A 20,101-nucleotide genomic window follows, 5' to 3' on the forward strand; every position below is an offset into this window, starting at 1 on the left:
TACAATACTGCTGTTAAAAGCAGTTCAGACCTCAGTCAGTACCTAAGAACCAGTGTTTGTAAGAAATGGAACAGCTGCCAGACTTCTTAGGCTTCGAAGCCCATGTGATGGCTGCCTATCCAAATTGGCTGAGTGGATATGCAGCAATTGGCTTCGAACCACTTTTGGTGCGTTCTCCTGCCATTTATATTTGTTCTCTCTACTATTTTTTGGAAGAAAGATCTCTATGCTACTTTGAACAAAAGGGTTCTTTGGGTTTCACACTGACTATCTATTGCCATATGTATCGCAATTTCTGTTGTTGACCTCATTGTGCTACGTATACATACATCTAGTTTCTAAAGACCAGCTTATCAACCAAATAATCTTAAATTCAACAAACAGTTTTTGAGGGGAGGGGCTGAAACACTAAAAACCAAAGAATTCATAGATAATGAGATAATCTACCAGATTACTGAAAACCTCAATCAGAGATATTTCAGCAACTTGATGAAGTTGATATTCTATAATATAGTGATGCAGAATACCAATATAAAACCTACCAGATCCTACTGAATATAGTCCAATAACACAACTTGTTTCTCCATCTGCAGTTACAATGGACCGAACAATAGCTTTTTAGCCTCTAAACGTCTGACCTATATCATCATTAGCATGTTGTAATCTCTAATAAAGGACTTCCCAAGAAGAAGAAACAGAATAACACAATGAATGCTCAAACCAGCGCCCTGTTTTCTTTTACCGTGTTCCTAACCAGTCCAGCTTTATGGATTTTGAAACTTTAGTTCCTTAGTTTTCCTAATTTCATTCCCAATTATATTTGTAATTTTTTGTGTATTCGTGTTTCTATTTCTTCTGCCCTTTTTCACATACCATTTTATGCATCTTTCATTCTTTAACTTTATCTTTAGCTATCATCCAACCAGTTTCATATTTCCTCAGAGGTTTCAGGCATCCAGAATGTTATACAGTACACTTACTGAGAATTGAAAAAATGCTACTGGTAATTTTAATCAAGTAAAATAGCGGAAGGGGGTTTTGGTTGTGGCTACAGGGTATTTGCATTAAGTTTTCACATTTTATTAAAATAATTTTACCTTGATTCTAATTGTTCAAAATGGTTTCTCAATAACTCCTACTATAGCTTCTTACATCTTTCGAAAATTTGTGTTATGCTCATGGAAGGGTTAGAGATAGTAAAGTTGTGGCTGTCAAGGTACTATCTCATCCTCCCCTCTACAGGCACCATCTATCTATCTATCTATCTATCTATCTATCTATCTATCTATCTATCTATCTAATCTATATATCAAGTAAGAATTCACAATTACCAGAGAACAATGCACAAGAAACGGTAGGTAATTCTAACTCAAACGTAAGAACCTAAAAACAATACACAAGAAAAAATCAGAATTACCAGAGAACAGCTTTCAAATGAGGGGAAAAAAAAAAGGGAATCTCTATCAATATCTATCTATCTAATCTATATATCAAGTTAGAATTCACAATTACCAGAGAACAATGCACAAGGAACCGTAGGTAATTCTAACTCAAATGTAAGAACATAAAAGCAATGCACAAGAAAAAATCACAATTACCAGAGACCAACATTCAAAGGAGAAAAAGGAAGGAACCTCTATCAACTGTCAGCAGATAATCGGGTGTAAGGTACTAACAGGAGCTGCACAGCCAAGGGTGGGAGCCAACATCAATTTGGTTTGTTCAAGACACGCTTCGGAAGAGTTCTATGGATTCAAGATAAAAATTGTTCTGCACAGCACCATACCTCAGGTCAATTCATAAAATATTTATAAAATTTATAAAATAAAAAAAAAAACCCTTAAATTTCAGCAAACAGAGACCGGTGGTTTGTTCCATCTGGTTGGGATGCTAGAGAATACAAAACGAAAGGGAATTTTAATAAAACCTCTCAATTTCCGGTCAATTCATAAAACATTAAAAAAAAAAAAAAACCTTACAAAATCAGCAAAAAGAGACAGGATTGAAAATCTTTGAACAATGCACAAGGAACCGTAGGTAATTCTAACTCCAATGTAAGAACATAAAAACAATACACAAGAAAAAATCACAATTACCACAGAACAACTTTTAAAGGAGAAAAAGGAAGGAACCTCTAAGAACTGTCAGCAGATATTTGGGTGTGAGGTACTGATAGGCTGTGTAAATCATGACCCTCCCCAGACCCAGCATTGGCGGGTGCCTCGTGCACTAGGTATGCCCTTTTTTTTAATTCACTGTTCATTTCGTAATATGAAATTTGTCGACTCCGTTATTAGAGAGGCAAGTTAAAACAACCACAGAAAATGACCCAATTGTAATGCAGTAAAACACTGAGAGAATAGATTAAACATACACTAATGAATCTGAAATAAACACTCGTTTCTTTGGGTTTAAAGATTTCAAATAAAAACCAATAAAACCGAAAAAATAAGGGAAATAGATGGGGGATGGTTGGAAGTTGGACCAGCCTCTATCAAAAAAAGGTTTTCCACCAAAATCAAGGAATAACAAGACAGAATCAATTGAGAACGCAAGCGCACACAGCAGAAAGAGAGAGAAAGAGAGAGCTCATACCTTGGAATCCAAGAACACAATCAAAGATAGCAGCTAGTTTTTCAAGCTTGGATAGAAGGATAATTAACTCTGCATCCCACAGCTCAACTATAGAGTATTATCCAGACTTGTCTAGAAATTGTGATCACATTTCAGTCCTCAGATTCAGATCCTTAGCTTTTGGAAAAGATTGGAATCCACCATTTTGAGGGCTATGAAAATACAAGGATTTAGGATACCCTGGAGTTGGTAATATAAAAATGGATTGGGCAGGAGCGGACTATGACCAATCAGTGGATTTCGGCTAGTATCAAAATGGATCTGTAGAGCCCACTTGTGGGGTTGCCATATTGCGATCCAACTATTGGTGATTTAACAAAATTCTAATCTAACCCCTTTATCTCAAACCTACATGTAAGGATGCTAGTCACTGAGTACATAACTGAACAAATCATCCAGTTCAACAAGACCCAATCCATAGCCCAACCACCACCACCACCACCCTCAAAAACAAAAAACCACCCACATGCAAATTTTAGCACAAACTACTGATTCTATTCTTTGATCAAATTCCACTATATTTGAAAGAAATACACAAAAAATATCTGAAATATTAAAACATATGAACTTACAAAAGGGGCTTGCACTCTAAACAACCCCAGGAGCAGACTGACTGAAGGAAAAAATACAATTGAGCCTGCACATCACAAGTTAGGTTGAAAGTTAAAACAAAAGATGGCCGACGGAACTATAAAACTCAAAACAAAACATATTGTAAGCTGCTAGAGTTTCATGGACTGTGGCCTTATGTTAGTCTTGCCGGTCCTCCAGCGTCAATATGTCGGGCAAAGAATTCTGGGGTTCCAACTCATTCCACTCCAGAAGCATTTCCCCAGGGTGAAAGTTTCTAATCACTCCCTCCAAGTTTATCTGCAAAACCATATGGCCACCTTTGAGGAGAATTTACAAAACCAAGGAAGCTGGACAAAGCACACGCATTGAGAGAATAGGTTTTCAGTTATTTTAACTAGAACTTCATTTGATATAATTTGAAAGCATGGCCATTGCAGCACCAAGAAACAAAATTGGTTCATCTGAATAAGTCAACCATTTCTTCGAAGAATTAGTATTTCTTAATAAATTAAAGTCCATCCACATGACCCTTTTAGATTGTAGGTGCAAAACTGAGTGGCCATAGGCCCTCAACTGGTTTAGACCATGGGTAGTATGATCCGAAGAGCACGATATAGTCTTGAATAAGCTCACATCATTAGTTAGTCATGCACTCATGCATGCATTTGAGATAAAAACAAACAACTCAGCCTTATCCCAATTAAATGGGGTCGGCTACAAGGACCCCTCCAATCAGCTCTATTCGAGGTCATATTTGATATAAGGCCTAAGCTATGCATGTCTTTCATCCCCAATTCTCTCGGAGTCATTTTGGGTCTGCTCCTTACTCTTTTAGCTCCTTCAATTTAAATCAAATCACTCCTCTGTACTGGAGCATCTAAAGGCCTCTGTTGAACATGGTCATGCCACCACCTCAAACAACTTTCTCGAAACTTATCACATATCAAAGCTACTCCCAAATCAGATATGGTTGATCATTCCTTACTTTATCCCTCATAGTTTTGCCACACGTCCATCTCAAAATCCTCATCTCAGCTAACTAAGTTTATCTATAATGCTTCTTAGCTGCCCAACATTCTACACTACACATCATAGCTGGTTGTATAACTATCCTATAAGATTTTCTTTTAAGTTTTAAAGGAGTACGTCGATCACAAAACACTCCAGATGCACCTCTCCACTTCATCCATCCTATTTTAATTATATGTGAAACATCATCTTCTATGTCATCCTCTTCATTTAGGATTGAGCCCAAATACCTAAAATAATCATTTTGCGGAATCTCCCTCTCATCAATTTTCACCACCTCATTATTCGTCCTAGTGTAACTAAAGTTGTACACCATATACTCCATTTTTTCTAATCTTAAAACCTTTTGATTCCAAGGTTGATCTCCATAACTCAAGCTTGACATTAATCCCTGCTTTTGTCTCATACACATAACAATATCATTAGCAAAAAGCATACACCAAGGAACTTGATCATGAATACCTATGGTTAAATCATCTATGATAAGCGCAAACAAATAAGGGCTTAAATTTGATCCTTGATGTAACCCCATTTTAATTAGAAATTCACTACCTTGACCCTTCCCCCCAAAATTCTTACACTAGTCACCACACCATTATACATATCTTTAACTATGTCCACATATTTACTTGAAACACTACTCTTCTCAAGTACTTGCCAGATTAACTCTCTAGGGACTGTCATAAGCTTTTTCTAGGTCAATAAAGACCATATGCAAATCTTTCTGACAATCTCTAAATATTTCCATGAGTCTCCTAAGTAAATAGCTAATGTCGTGGATCTTCTTGGTATAAACCAAATTGGTTCTCCGTATAGTAGTTTCTTGTCTCATGCGAATTTCAATTACTCTCTCCCATAATTTCATAGTATAACTCATTAGTTTTATGCCTTTGTAATTATTGATTTACTGCTGCTCTGAATATCACCCTTATTTGAGATAATAAAAATTTATTTTGTTTTCTTTAATAATATTATTATGTGCTACATTTCTATTGGATGACGTTATAAACCAACCATTAAAGTGTTCAAGAGAAGGGTGATGGTTGAAGATATCCCACACATCAGGACACTTGTTGCTGCATAATTGGGGTACTAGAGAACATGGATAGTTAGTGAGTGATTAATACTTGAACTTTTAGGGAAATAACTAATCTTCTTTAGATCCCCAATTATCTTGGAGGGAGAACAATTAGATGGAATCTCATAATAGAGAAAAAAAATAAAAAAAAAATAAAAAAAAAATGGTTAAGGTTAATCCATTGAGATATTTAAATTTGAAAAAATAATTTAAAAAAAAAATGCTCTCATCTGTTCTCGAGTATCTCTTAATCAGAAGTAATATTTCCCAAAGCTGATGCACTGAGGGCCTGCACTTGATTCAATGGTGAATGGACCATTGGTGTTTTAAGTGAGTTGAGATTTGAGAAGCATCGGATTATTTCTCTAGTGTTTCAGTCCAAAAACAAAGAAGGGAAGAGAGGGTCTTCTAACCAAACATATTCCGGTAGAGAGATTTTTAAGTGAATGCAATAGTCTATCAGAGAATGTTTCTATGCAAATGGATCAAATGGGTGAGTTCAAACTTCAGAAAGAGGGAAAGAAAAAAAGTCGAACTACAACAAATAATTTCTATAAACACAGGCTTCCTATCTCCCCTACCCACTCCCCAAAATTCCCAAATAAAAATATAGAAACAAAGCAAAGGCCTCTTAATAGCGGAAATGTATTATGATGAGCAATTAGGGTGGCACCAGGAGGCTTTTCTATTATGTGAGTAAAATTCTGATACATGTACCTGGTATTTGTATCAAGTTGGGATATTACTTGGGGAACCTTGCAGAGGAGATTTTTCTTTCTTTTTCCTGCAAGGCAAAAAGGGTTATTGCCATGTTAGACTCTGATGGGCTAAAAAACAGAAGAAAAAAAAAGAAAAAAGAGAAGAGATAGAACATCAGAGAGGCAGTAGCCAGCATGCACATGAATCAACAAACAGTAAGGCAGCAAAGAAGACACGACATATACTGTCATGTTTCAAGTCACAATTATATTATATGGATAGGTTATTGATTTAAATCGGAGTATGATCAGAATATGCCCTGAAATCAAAAGAAAAATAGAACTAAGAAATTAACACATCTTAAACAGCCCATAAGAGGGGGCAAAACAACTAATTAGAAAGTTGGAGAGATCATTTGGTTATATTACTTCATGAATAAGACAACGGTAGACAATAAATGAGGAAACTTACTTTTGATACACTTTAATAAGTGACATTGGTCTCTCATAGCCACTTCCCTTCTCTTGAGGCTTCGACTTCCCTGCCTGCCTTGATTCAGGCTTCCAGTTAGCTTTGGTGAGAGACTGACCAAGAAGGTCTGCAATATCTGTTGCCATTGCTGTAGCCTTGTTTACATACGGGAAAGTGTCCTTCTTAAAATGGTGTGATAGCCATAAATACATAGACAACACTTGATGCTTAGTCTCAAGATCAAGGAGCTCTGCATCATTACGAGCAGAGCCCTTGGGCATGCCCATTGCTATGCTAACAGGGACATTTTGGCTGTATGATGAAGCAAACCCCAGAAGATGGTACATAGCTTTTGGATCTCTAATATTGACTGGGGCAAAGCAAAAGTTAAACCGGTCTTGCAGAGATAATCCTCCCACTTTCTCTAACATCCTTGCAACCTTCTTTATATGATCATGCTTACACAAGAAGTAAGAACCATCAAGACGACAGTTCTCTCCAAACTTTTCCAGAAGTTGGCAGAAAGGAGCATTGAGAAATTGTCCCGCGAACAACTCTACTTGCTCAAAGAAAGGGAAGAGACCAACTTTTGTAACTTCGTCAAAAGGCTGCTTCAAGCAATCAATCAGGTAGTCTAAATCATCCAAATGCAAAGCGGTGGTGAGTCCATCAGGATAAATGCTGCCTCTCCGACCAGCCCTTCCGGCAATCTGCTTCACCTGTGTCGCAGGCACTGGAACAACCTTGTCACCATTATACTTAGAAAGACTATAAAAAACAACTCGTCTAATGTTTAGATTCAAACCCATCCCCACAGCATCACTTGCAACCAGAATATCATACTCATTATCTTGATCATTAAACAAGCTAGCTTGTTGCCGTCTAGTCTCTGGAGGCAAGGCACCATAAATAACACAGCAACGGTGTTTAGTGAACTTCTCAATTGCCAGCTTGACTTCAAATATCTCTCTCCTTGAGAAAGCGACCACACAGTCCCCAGGTCGAACATTTCGGAGATCTCCCAAGAGTGTCTTTGCTTCAACCACAAGAGGCTTGAACCTCTCATAATGATGTTCAACCAACTCATCTCCTGTGTCCAAGCATATCTTTCTGACAATTTTAAGAACACTTGGATCCCCACACAAGTGTATCTCATCAGCCATTAGTCCAAGCAAAGCGCGAGTCCAAGCATATCCTCTGCAAGGATCACCCATCATTTGGATTTCATCAATAACAGCCACATCATACGATTCTTCTGTGGAAACCATCTCAACAGTACATGCAGTGTGGTTAGCAAAAGGGACATTTTTCTTTTCTTGTCCAGTTTGGAGACTACAGTAAACCCCTACAGCATTCACCTTGTCAAAAACTTCCATGGCTAAAAGCCTCAGAGGACTACAGTATATACCATTCTTTGCTTCCATAAAACGCTGCAACGCATTGTAGGTTTTACCACTATTGGTCGGACCACAGTGATACACGATTTTGCGTTTCATGGCCCGTGCAAAAGGGAACCAAGTATAAGGTTTGGTGAGATCAGCAGATTCAATCATTCCCTTAAAACGCTTGATTTCGTCAGGGAATTCCTCCAAACAAAACTCAACAAAAATTGGGAAAAGAAACCTCTCAGCTGATTCAGATGGCCCTAGTGATACCAAGTACTTGGCAACATCTTCAGGACATTTCTTGAAGAAAAAAGACCGAAACGAGCTAACCGCAGTAGGAAAGAATGAGGCACCAATGTAGATAGCAAGAGCCTGGTTGGATGCCCAACCAGATTTCGCAAAACACCGAAAATTTTCAACCAATGTGTCCCAATTAGATCGCGTAAGCTTGGACTTCTTCTCAGACAACCGAAGTTCCTTGTAAATGTCAACGGGATCACGAGAGCCTACATGCTCAAAACCAACACAACCACTACTTCCATGAATATCGTCCTCCTCAATACTTTCACGTTCAATCAATTCTGAATACAGGGAACTATCCTCATCAACTCGACTTACATCGTCAGGAAACGTTGAGAATTGCTTCCTCTTAACAATACTAAGATCCCCAAGTCTTACAGAATCTAGATGCGTCAAACCGTTTGGAACTCTGTGTTCTGAAACGAATGACGGAAAAGCGTAACTCTTTCCGTAATTTGAACGCCTCCATTTCTCACCAGAATGAGATAACCGACCGGAAAGCAAAACCCTAACCCTAGAGATGTTGTTTCTAGATGAAATCATTCGAAACAAAAATGTTGCAGGAACTCTCGCCATTGAAGAACATTCAAAACCAGCTTAAAATCTGTCGTATTTGATCTCTCTCTCTGCTTCACCTCCTCCCGCTCTTGGCTCGAGTCGGTTAGAAGACGGTAAAAGGATTTTGGGCTTTTGGCGCTGTTTTTATATATTTCGGATTCCTTTTAAAAGTTTCGAGGGCTAAAATCGGGTTTTCAAGGCGGCCCAAGTGTGTGCCTTATGGGTGTCTAAAATAATAGGGTTTTTTACAACTGCATTCCTTAAATTTTCTAACTGCAAACGCCTCTTACTTTCAAAACTGTGTAGCACTTTAATCCACTTAATTTGAAACGTTAAACGTTAATTTAAGGGATCACCAAAATGCTTTTCTGATAAAAAAAAATCCACCAAAATTGAAGAATAAAATTACTAAATTACCCTCATCTTCTCCCATAGATTTGAAATTGAAAATTTTTTCCCCAAATCGTTTAAGATTTGAACCCGACACCAAGTAATCAGAATTTGTTCTCTCTCTCTCTCGCTCTTCATTACAGGTTCGCAGAAGTTCTTCTCTTCTCCATCTCTCATTCTTTCTTGTTTCTTTTGACATTAGTTTTGTTTATAGCCTCGCTTTATAATCAGATCTCTATTTATACGAGTTTTGATATCTGTGAAGTTCTTTATTGTTGTACGGATTTCTTCGAGTTGGATTTTATTTTATTTCTATTTCGATTAATATTGCATTGCTTGGTGAAGAATCTGATTTGTATTTTTTTTTGGTGCAATCTGATTTGTATCAACTTAATTACATTTGATTCTCTTTTGTTTGTTGTGTTGCTTTCAGATGCCAGGGAATTCTGTTGCTTTTTAGGCTTTAGTTCTTGTTTTTTTGGATTCCAAGATTGAGTAAGAGCTTTTGGTTTTCATTAATTACCTTTCTTGTTGTGTTATGGAGATTAGCGAAACAAAATGCCAGTTATCACCTCTTGTTGTGGGAAGGAATGGCAGGTTTAAAAGTAGATGTTGGGATTCAATTTCTGACCATTCTATAAGATGTAGGAAACATGAAGTTATGGATCAAAAAGATATCGGAGATTCGGTATCGGATACTACCAATGAGCAGGATATATCGGTTTTGGATTCTGAAAGTGGCGTCTTTGGCTCCACCTCCATCGCTCCGGAATTAGAATCATTCGCAGGAAATGGATTGTGATCAGGTTGGAGGAAGGAGATAAAGAGCATGACATTATCAAGAATAGATTCATATTGGGTTTGGGATTTCTTGCAAGACATATTACAGTTTACGGTTTGAACCCTAAACGATTTGGGGAAAAAAAATTCAGTTTCAAACCCATTAGGGAAGATGAGGGCAATTTGATCATTTTATTCTTTATTTTTGGTGGATTTTTATTAGAAGGTCATTTTAATCATTAGATTCCTTAAAACTAACGTCTAACGTTGTAAATTAATGGACTAGAGAAGTGGTACATTGTTTTGAAAATAAGGGGAATTTACAATTAAAAAAATTATAAAAATGTATTTGAAAAATAGGCATTTTTAGGAGGGCATTTATAAAAAATCCAAAATAATATGGGCGGGAGGATTATTGGGAGTGAAACTGATAAGGGAAAATTACAAGATTATGAAGTATTGGGTTTTACATTATCAAACTATCCACTTTTTAATAATTCAGTTCACAAGAATACACAATATTGGGTTTGGCTTTGGCTTTACAAGACTATCAAATACTGTGTTCTTCCAACTTTTCTTGCCAGTTTTACCCTTACTTCCCTCTACGTACCCTTCTCCGTCCCCATGCTGCAACCTCTCATGCCCACCCTTGCAATTGGAGCATCCCCTGCCCCATATCACCTCACCTCACCTCCATCCCACAGCCTCCATGCGCTTTACCCAGCCCCCCCCCTCCCTTGCTCTAGCGCAGGGGAACGCTATCAATCTACTCTTGGGATTCGAAGGTGGATTTGGTCTTGGCGGTCTTTGCCGTCACCTACGGTGGGTTCTTCTTGTTGGGAGTGAACAATTAGAAACCCCTTGGAGACGTTGAGAGCCGCTACACTCGCTCTGCGCCCAGCCGTTGCAATCACTCAACATTAGTTGCACATCACGCACGCACCGGTCTGTTACTTTATGGTTGTTGCATGCACTTGCTCCGCCCTGCCGCTGCAAGACAAGCCCGCTACATATTGTGTGCACCCTAGCCCTGCAATCATTCTTCTTAACCCTACCCAAGCTGTCACGCCCCCATCCCAGACAAGGGATAAAATACATTATAAGGGGTGACTAGGACAACGCTTGTCATCCTATTAAGCTGCCAGGATCACTGACACAGTGTCCCAACGCACAGTCATAACTAATATTAAAACAATATAATATCAGAGTGCGGAAAGGAAAATATTACATTCCAAATGATCAGTAGTTTTGCGGAAGCGTATAAAATCAATAATTACAAGATGATCAAAGCCTAGATGATAAATACTGTAGTTAATCCATTTTTCATTACCATCTAATAATGATTAACAAGGGTATAACAAGAATGTTTTTACATGGGCCTACGCCCTAAAATAAACAAAAGGGGAACAAGTCCCTAGAGTTCTCACGCCCGTAGGCACAATTGTCACAAGGACACCCGTTGCCATGTTCCTCTAACACGACTTGGCTCCTCCGCACTGCATCATAATCTAAAAATTGTGTACACGAGGGGGTTAGCTCTCCACCGAGCCGTGAGGGGATGGGGATGCACAAACACACAATTCACATAGTCCAATGATGCATGCATATGTTAAGTAAATTTTCCACCTAACATCACAACTAAGTCAATGGCATATGCTCTCGTGACAACTCGGGAGACACGTGGGTCACTTAACTTATCGCCACAATGAAACCTCAATTGTCACCTGGGACCTACGCCGATCGAAGCCTCCAAGACCACTTAGTGGCAGACCCCTGATAACCAATACTACCATGACTGGCCTCTCCCACCTCCACAGAATCCGGTGTACTGATTACCCAACACCTAAACCCCTGTTGGTAAGGGTCGTAGCATAAGGGTGTAAAATCCTAGCCACAGCTACATGCAAGTCCTATCGTCCCGAGAGGTAATCCGGGCGCATCAACTTTTCATCCGGTTTAGTGCCCCGGTTACAAGACGGCACGGCGCATACAGTTCAACATGACATTCAACACAATTTCTTCATAAATATATATATTATCCGGGGTTTCGGCACCGGCACCCACGGCACCGAGACCCATCAAAGTAAAGCATCTCCAATTAACATCATAACATTCATATATAAAAGTATGCAATATGCGCAAGCATGCTTAATAATTTATAATGATGACATAATAAACAATGCAATAATAATATCAAGCCCAAACAACCAAACCCACTCACAATATGTGTTATGCCCCGATGTTATGAGTTGTCGCCGAAATCAAGTAACACGTCACAAGATGAAAACTTTAAACCTAAATAAAGAGTGCAAACAGGATTAATTAAGTAAAGGGACGGATCCCCAAAAGGTCTCCCATTAATCATTTAAGTATAAGGTTTCAGAAGTGAAGTGGTTGCAGGTGTGGTTTCATGCCCAAATTCTGCAACCACATGTAAATCCTAGGAAACCCGGGGCCCAGGACAGTTTTAGTCAAGGTCGGATGCAGATGTGGTTTCAGAAAACTGAATCCGAGTGTAAATCCTAGGAAACCAGGGGCCCAGGACAGTTTTAGTCAAGGTCGGATGCGAGATGTGGTTTGTAAAATCAATCGAGTGTAAATCCGAGCTTCACAGGGGCCTTTTCAGGGAGGTAATTTCGGGTGGTTTCTTGCAGTGCGAAACCACATGTAAATCCTAGCTAACCAGGGGCTTAGGATAGTTTTAGTCAAGGTCGGTTGCGGGTGTGGTTTTAAAACCGAATCCGAGTGTAAAACCACATACCTGCAGAACCGAAAATTGAAGGGTTTCTCACTAGGGATTCATTTTTCAAGGGGTTTAAAGGTAGGGAGGCTTCAAGAAAGCTTCCTCCTAGGTCCATTAGGGTTCTAAGACCTCATTAGGTCCATGTAATCCCATGGATTTAAGAGAAAACAAAGAGAACCTAAATTAGGACATAATATGGTAGAAACCTTAAATTTCTTAAATGGAAAGAGATTACTTAGGCTTAGGGCTTGTAATGGAGTGAAATAACTCCACCATAATCTAGGTTTAGAGGTTCCATCGATTCCTTAGGTTCTAAGAGAACCCTAGGTCGAATTTCTCCCATTTCCCAAACCCCAAAACCCAAAATAGAAGAAAAGAGATGGGATTGAATGGCTTACCCACCCCAAGGTAGAAGGCTCCATGTTGAGGCTCCAAGAAATGATCTTCAAACCTCCAACCAAGATTCTCCACCCTTCTTCCTCCTTTTCTCCTTCCTTCTTTCTTCTTTCCTTCTTTCTTCTTTCTTCATTCTCCTTTCTCTCCTCTTTCTCTCTTCCACGATTTAAGCTAGATGGGAGAAGAAATGAAAATGAATCCTTCTCCCCCCCCCCCCTTTGTCTTATTTATAGAAAATGGGCCTTGGGTCCTTTAAGTTAAATGGGTCAATAGCTAAATGGGTTGACCCATTGATTTTTTTTAAAAAAAAGAACCCACTTGGGGATGGGTCGAATTGGTTGGGTAAGAAATAGAATAAAACCCATTTTTTTGATCTCACATGTCAAATGGGTTAAGAGTTAAATGGGTGGATCCAAGATGGCTTAATGGGTTGACCCATGGTCTTATTTAGGGTAAAGGAATGGGTTAACCCATCTTTGGGTCAAATAGAGTCAAATGAGCCCTTAAGTTGAATGGGCCTCTTAACTAAATGGGCATGCCCACAGGTTTCAAATAGAAAAGAACCCACTTGGGGATGGGTCCATCCACCATGGGATTATAAGCCCATCACACACTCCCTTAAATAAGTGGGACCCACAAATGGAATATTCCTAACTCAACTAAAATAGCCCGGGCGGTCCCAATCTTGACCCGCACTTCAAGGGCATCGAGAGAAAGGGTAAATAAATAAACTTAAGTGCTAGGGCTTACTATTTCCTTGTCATGGTTTGTCCCCCGTGACCCCGAATAGTTTTCTCCACAGGTAAATCCGCACTGTGGTCAATAATTTTGTAGCTGGGTTTGACCACCAGTGAGAACAGCTCACCAGCATATGTGGCAGTGATAACCACACATCACGGGGAAGAAATAGTAATTAATTATGATCCGGGGTGCGGGTGTAACATCCTCCCCACCTTACAAGAAATTTCGTCCCCGAAATTTGAGGCAGCTAGGGTCTCAAGTGAGAAGGGCTGTTGGATAACAACATCCCAGGTCACCCACATCTTGAACTAAGTCAAAGGTCGGGTCAAGATGAGGCAGTGCCTACGTGGCACAGCAAGTCAGGTTCCACAATTCTCTTTTCCTTACAGGGTCACATTACCACAGGGGTGTGGTTCACAATAACCCTAGAAAAACAGGGTTCCAACTACTAAGTTAAGTCTCAAGGAACAGAGTTCCCTAAATCTTCCAGATCGGTGATACCATTCTAGCCTTCACTACTCGGTCGGTCTTGGGTTACAGGATTTAACCTGTCCATGTCCCAACATAGGGTTCACATTCTGAAGGCTTTCACATCTGGTTGTCTCATTACCTAACCCAACTTTAGAATGATTTGGAATATTGATGGAATCTCCTATTGTTCACTCCCAGTACGGAGGGAACGCATTTGGTGATCCATTACCCCATTCATATCTGCGTTGGAGAAGATTTTGTTACATCCTTCAGTTTTAGCTTTCACAACCTTTAAACCTATAACACAATTATCCCACAGGAAAGAGTCCACATCAGTCCTCTTTCGAGAACCAACAACCTTTACTAGCTTTTGTCCAAGTCAACTCTTTAAGCAGTCTCCATAATTTAACCTATCCGGCCATTAGATTCATTATTCATTTCCCTAAGGTTTGGTCAACCAAGGTCAGGGCTCCAACTAGTTTCACAGCAAGGTCGAGGTAAGTCATACTTGTAGTACCAGAGAATCACTCTAGTCACACAAGTTCAGGGTTCTAAGGGATATCTATATATATTTATCACACCAATATGTAGGCATGGATTCAATAATTACATTCAAATCCCTATGGACATATCTATCATCTAGGTCAATCCACCAGAACAAGAAGTTCTCAGGTACGGCTCACTAAGTCTTTTTTTTTTTTTTTTTTTTTTTTTGGAAAGTCAAATCACGGTGTAGGACTTTCTCTATGAGTCTAAACAAGGTTTGGATGGACCAAGTAAAGTTCAAATAGAGTCGTCACTAGCTTGAGGTGTTATGAATGACTTCCAAATACACGTGACCTTCATGGCTTACTCAAATAAACCAGTCTATTACTTTCCTTTCCTACGCACCCCATTGAGGGTCTCTACCCGTATAGGTTTAGGTTTCCCTATCCATAAGGTCCGGGTCTTTAAATTCACCGGATCTAAGGTCTTTATCCTCAAAGGTAACTCTTCTCCTTTTATGTAAGAGAGGAGTCACAACGGTTACCAATGCCTGCTAGTTCTTATTAGCTGGCCTGGTCGGGTAAAAGTCCTAACCTCTTTCAATTCAAGGTACTGACTAGACTTAGGTGGTTTCCACAAATAGGTCACACAACGAGGTGTCCGATCTAGGGTATAGGCACATAATCATCACATATAAGTGTAGTCAAAGGTCTCCAAAATAAGCTAAAAATCCTAAAAGAAATCGGGTGGACTCACGAGCGGTGTCAGTACTCTGGGTCCGTTCGTGGCTCCTCCGCGAAAATAGGGAGAGTGGACTAACAGGCGGATGTGGAATGCAAATCCGTTCGTTTGTCTGATCTCAAAAGTCTCAATGGCCGAGAGGGTTTAAGTCAAACGGATATACGGACGGATGTATGAGTGTGGATCCGTTCGTTGATCCGCACAGATTTAAAATGATAATTTCAAGTTTTATGCGGAGCGGATTCACGATAAGTGGATTCGCTCGTTCGTTCATTTGCAGAAATTTAACATAACAGAGCCGCGAGTTTTAAAACTCACTTTTGGCTCCAAAGAAAGGAACATAACAGCAGGGAGAAAAAGCTCTATAGGGACTTCCGTTCAAGCTTCCCTCGGGTGGTTTTCTTGTAATCTTAAGCCTCAAGGTTTAACTCTCACTTGTTCAAGATATGGCTTTCTTCCCATTTCTACTTTCTCTTTTCTTAGATTTGGGATGAATCATCTCAAGTTGTGATCATGTCTTGATTTTGCTTGTAATCCCATAGCCATGTACACCAAATCCATACCAAAATTGATTGGCCGAAACTAGGGTTTTTGGGTGTAATCAAGTCCTATTTGATCGATGACACTAAGTTGTTGGATCCTTGTTTGATTATTGCACCTTTTATAAATTTCAAGTCTTTGCAAGTATTTTAGAGATTGTTGCTAGGTTTATCATATATAGTTGAATTTTACTTGGATTATGTTCAAGTTTTGGTTGTAGTAAAGTCCTCAATTCACAGTATTTTGGGAAAACTCTCCAAGTTCAAATCTAATTCTTTTACATGCCATAAATTCTCATAGAAAATTATCACATTGTCTTATCTTCAAGCATATTCTCTTGTACACATGATTGTTGATAAAATCCTTAAAATCTTTCCTCTTTTCCTCAAATAAATAATTCTTGTCTCTTGTTGAGGTATTTTCATCCAGCAATTTGCTTGGTTGGCATTGGTTGGAATGTAAAATAGCCAAAAGTACATGTTGTTCACATTGATCTCATTATTCACATCCACACATTAGGAATGTCACATGAATTTTACATGTGCATTGATCTTATTCATTTCTCTTCACTCCAAACATCTTCCTATGGTTATCATGTCTCATTTCCCTTATATGCTCTTGTCACAATACCATTTTCACATCTTGTATACATTTCACTTCTATACTTTTATTTGTCAAGCATAAAGTTTAAGTTACCGGGGTAAGATATGCCACAAGAGGGGCGAGGGAAACATCAAATAGAGGTAATAAAAGCCTAACATAGGTTGGTTCATCAAGACAGGGCAAGAAAATCCTTTCTGGCTTGGGCGGTTTTAGGTGTGGTTTCAGTAAGTTGCAACCACAGGTAAATCCGAGCTTTCACAAAACCAAATTTTGTTCTTAAAAATTCGTGGATTCTCAGTGGGTTTCACAAAATTGAATCCGCGGGTGAAACCGCATGGCCCAAAAATTAAAATTTTAAAACCCGCAACTTAGGGGTTTATTTTCCTCCTTCGAAACACAATCCTAATACATTTGAAGAACCAAAAGCCGTGATCGTTCTTGCTCTCTCTTCCCTCGGTAGATTTTAGTGCTCCCAATTACTCCTCAACAACATCCAATCGCATTCGGGTAAGATCTCTCTCTCTCCCATTGATTTCTCTCAAGGAGAAACCCCAAAATCGATTTCAGGTTTATAAAACTTGGGGTTTTTGTTTCCTTTTGCTTGGTAGGTTACTCACAACCTAATCTTAACCATTTTCTCATCATAAGCAACCTATACAAGGGCTTGCATACAATCTTGGCATCTAACTTAAGGATTTAGGTTGGATTTTGGAAAAACCAAAACCTACTCGAATTTTCCTCTTCTCTTTTGCCATGTATGAATCGGTCTTACTAGATAGGGCTTAGTTTACATCCTTTGAGTGGTCACAAGCCAACTTTACTTGTTTCTCAAGATTCAAACTTCCAATCACAAAATCTAAAAATTTTCTTTAAAGTTTATAGCATGTTTCAAGATCAAATAAGTCCATATTTTGCTTGAACTCACTACTTTGTATAAAATATCATGTCCTAGGCATAATGGCCACGCCTTTCCTTTTTTTTTTTTTTCCCAACTTCTTCGATCACAATTGGATAAAAATCAGAATTTTCTAGCCTAAGAATCCTGCTGAAATTTAATTTGCTTTGAAAGAAAAATCAAGGGCTAGGTTTTGAACTTCACAACCTTACATTGATCATCTACTTAGGCCTTAGCATTCAAGGTACAAATTTGCTATCAATCTTGGCTTTTAGCTGCAGGTTAAAACAATCAATGGCTCCAAGAACACAACGTGCATGCGTTGAACAAGTTGCACCAACTGTCCTAGATCCACTATGGTTTCAAAAGATAGAGGACCCAGAGCTTTACCCAGACTACTTCCGCTTTAAAAATATAGTGGAAGGGCGGGATGTAGTGTTGGATGATCTCAAAGCTTACATGGTGGGGCAGAGATTCGAGGCATTGGGGTGGACCAACATTCTCAACCTTCCTGAACCATACTACCTACAACTCATTTGCCATTCTATACAAATCTGGACACCGAGAACCCAGGCATACAGAATTATCGGGTTGTTTCATGTGTCAAGGGGGTTCCTATAGCCTTCATTGCAGCACAGTTGGCCGGCGTTATCAACGTGTCCATTGGAGGAGCAAGGACCTATTGTTCACTTAGAAGGAATCCCTATACCTTAATCAAGTGGGAGGTATTGACATTCTGATGGCCATTAGGCGGCTGAACCTGCGAGTGGTGGATGGCTTCGATGAGGTCACGAAGCAACTCTCCAATCAGACTTGGCGCCTAGAGGGTATCGAGAGAGGGGTAGATGACATCGACAGCTTTCTTGGTCGCGATGGTGGCGGTGGTGCAATGTCTAGCTCAGCTTTCTCTCAACAATTAAAGTTATCCCGGATCAGTTCTTATAGTTCTTGTCTTAGGATGAACAACTGGGAACTTTTAGAAATGGTAGACTTGTATATTTAATCTGAGATGAACAGAATCAAATGTTTTGAGTTGGAACAGATGAGATCTTGCATTTCGAGTTGAGAAAGACACAGTTATGCCGAAGCAGAGAATCTGGAACAATCATGGTGTTAGATTAGTATCTTTTGATTGAGCAGGATAGAATCATATGTCTTTGTTGGAATAGATGAAATCATGAATGTTGAAATGGGAAGGATATGATCGCCTCCCAAGAAGATTTGGAATAATTGAATATTTATAATTAATCTTATATGTATCTCTATGTATTTGCTTAATTCTCTCTTATTTAAATCATTGTTGATAATTGTGCTTGGTTATGATTGATTCATTATTGTTTATGAATTATAACATATAGTTACCCATTTATGACCTACTTAAGGCTCAACCAAGCAATTATATAGTAGTAGCTTTACAGCCTATGGTTCAAGTCCTAAGTTCCATGTTACCTATTATCTTCTAAGTTCTTGTTTCACCACAATCAGTCTTCTCCTATGTCTGCACACCATCATTTATGTTCTTGAAGATTTTTAGTTTAGAACCTAATTGTGGAGAGTAAATCAAGAGTCCGCGAGATCGTGGTCGGTGCAGAGCATCATGGCTCGATACCACTGTCACGCCCCATCCCTGCATAAGGGATAAAATACATTATAAGGGGTGACTAGGACAACGCTTGTCATCCTATTAAGCTGCCAGGATCACTGACACAGTGTCCCAACGCACAGTCATAACTAATATTAAAACAATATAATATCAGAGTGCGGAAAGGAAAATATTACATTTCAAATGATCAGTAGTTTTGCGGAAGCGTATAAAATCAATAATTACAAGATGATCAAAGCCTAGATGATAAATACTGTAGTTAATCTATTTTTCATTACCATCTAATAATGATTAACAAGGGTATAACAGTAAATGTTTTTACATGGGCCTACGCCCTAAAATAAACAAAAGGGGAACAAGTCCCTAGAGTTCTCACGGCCCATAGGCACAATTGTCACAAGGACACCCGTTGCCATGTTCCTCTAACACAGCTTCCGGCTCCTCCGTACCTACATCATAATCTAAAAATTGTGTACACGAGGGGGTTAGCTCTCCACTGAGCCAGTGAGGGGATGGGGATGCACAAACACACAATTCACATAGTCCAATGATGCATGCATATGTTAAGTAAATTTTCCACCTAACATCACAACTAAGTCAATGGCATATGCTACTGTGATAACTCGGGAGACACTGTGGGTCACTTAACTTATCGCCACAATGAAACCTCAATTGTCACCTGGGACCTACGCCGATCGAAGCCTCCAAGACCACTCGGTGGCGGACCCGATAACCAATACTACCATGATGGCCTCTCCCACCTCCACGGAATCCGGTGTCGATTACCCAACACCTAAACCCCTGTTGGTAAGGGTCGTAGCATAAGGGTGTAAAATCCTAGCCACGACTACATGCAAGTCCTATCGTCCCGAGAGGTAATCCGGGCGCATCAACTTTTCATCGGTTTAGTGCCCGGTTACCGCCACGACCGCGCGCATACGATTCAACATGACATTCAACATAATTTCTTCATAAATATATATAT

The 20,101-nt window shown here is 39.3% G+C and overlaps 1 protein-coding gene across 1 annotated transcript; it reads right to left on the minus strand.

Moving 5' to 3' along the window:
* Positions 1-5,917: 5,917 nt before the first annotated feature.
* Positions 5,918-8,814, minus strand: LOC122646715 (DExH-box ATP-dependent RNA helicase DExH18, mitochondrial-like). The gene is made up of 2 exons (XM_043840314.1): positions 6,485-8,814; positions 5,918-6,098 (listed from the first exon to the last, which is right to left on the minus strand). The coding sequence occupies exons 1-2, from the start codon at positions 8,743-8,745 to the stop codon at positions 6,044-6,046; spliced, it is 2,316 nt and encodes a 771-aa protein (XP_043696249.1). The 5' UTR covers positions 8,746-8,814; the 3' UTR covers positions 5,918-6,043.
* Positions 8,815-20,101: the final 11,287 nt, after the last annotated feature.

This window comes from Telopea speciosissima, chromosome 11 (genome assembly GCF_018873765.1).
Source record: "Telopea speciosissima isolate NSW1024214 ecotype Mountain lineage chromosome 11, Tspe_v1, whole genome shotgun sequence".
NCBI lineage: Eukaryota > Viridiplantae > Streptophyta > Magnoliopsida > Proteales > Proteaceae > Telopea > Telopea speciosissima.

Bases quoted from the DNA above. Each gene is read 5' to 3' on its own strand.
- LOC122646715 (XM_043840314.1), bottom strand. From the start codon at position 8,745: ATGGCGAGAGTTCCTGCAACATTTTTGTTTCGAATGATTTCATCTAGA. The intron at 6,099-6,484 runs GTAAGTTTCCTC...TTTGCCTTGCAG, and splicing joins CTTATTAAAGTGTATCAAAA to GAAAAAGAAAGAAAAATCTC.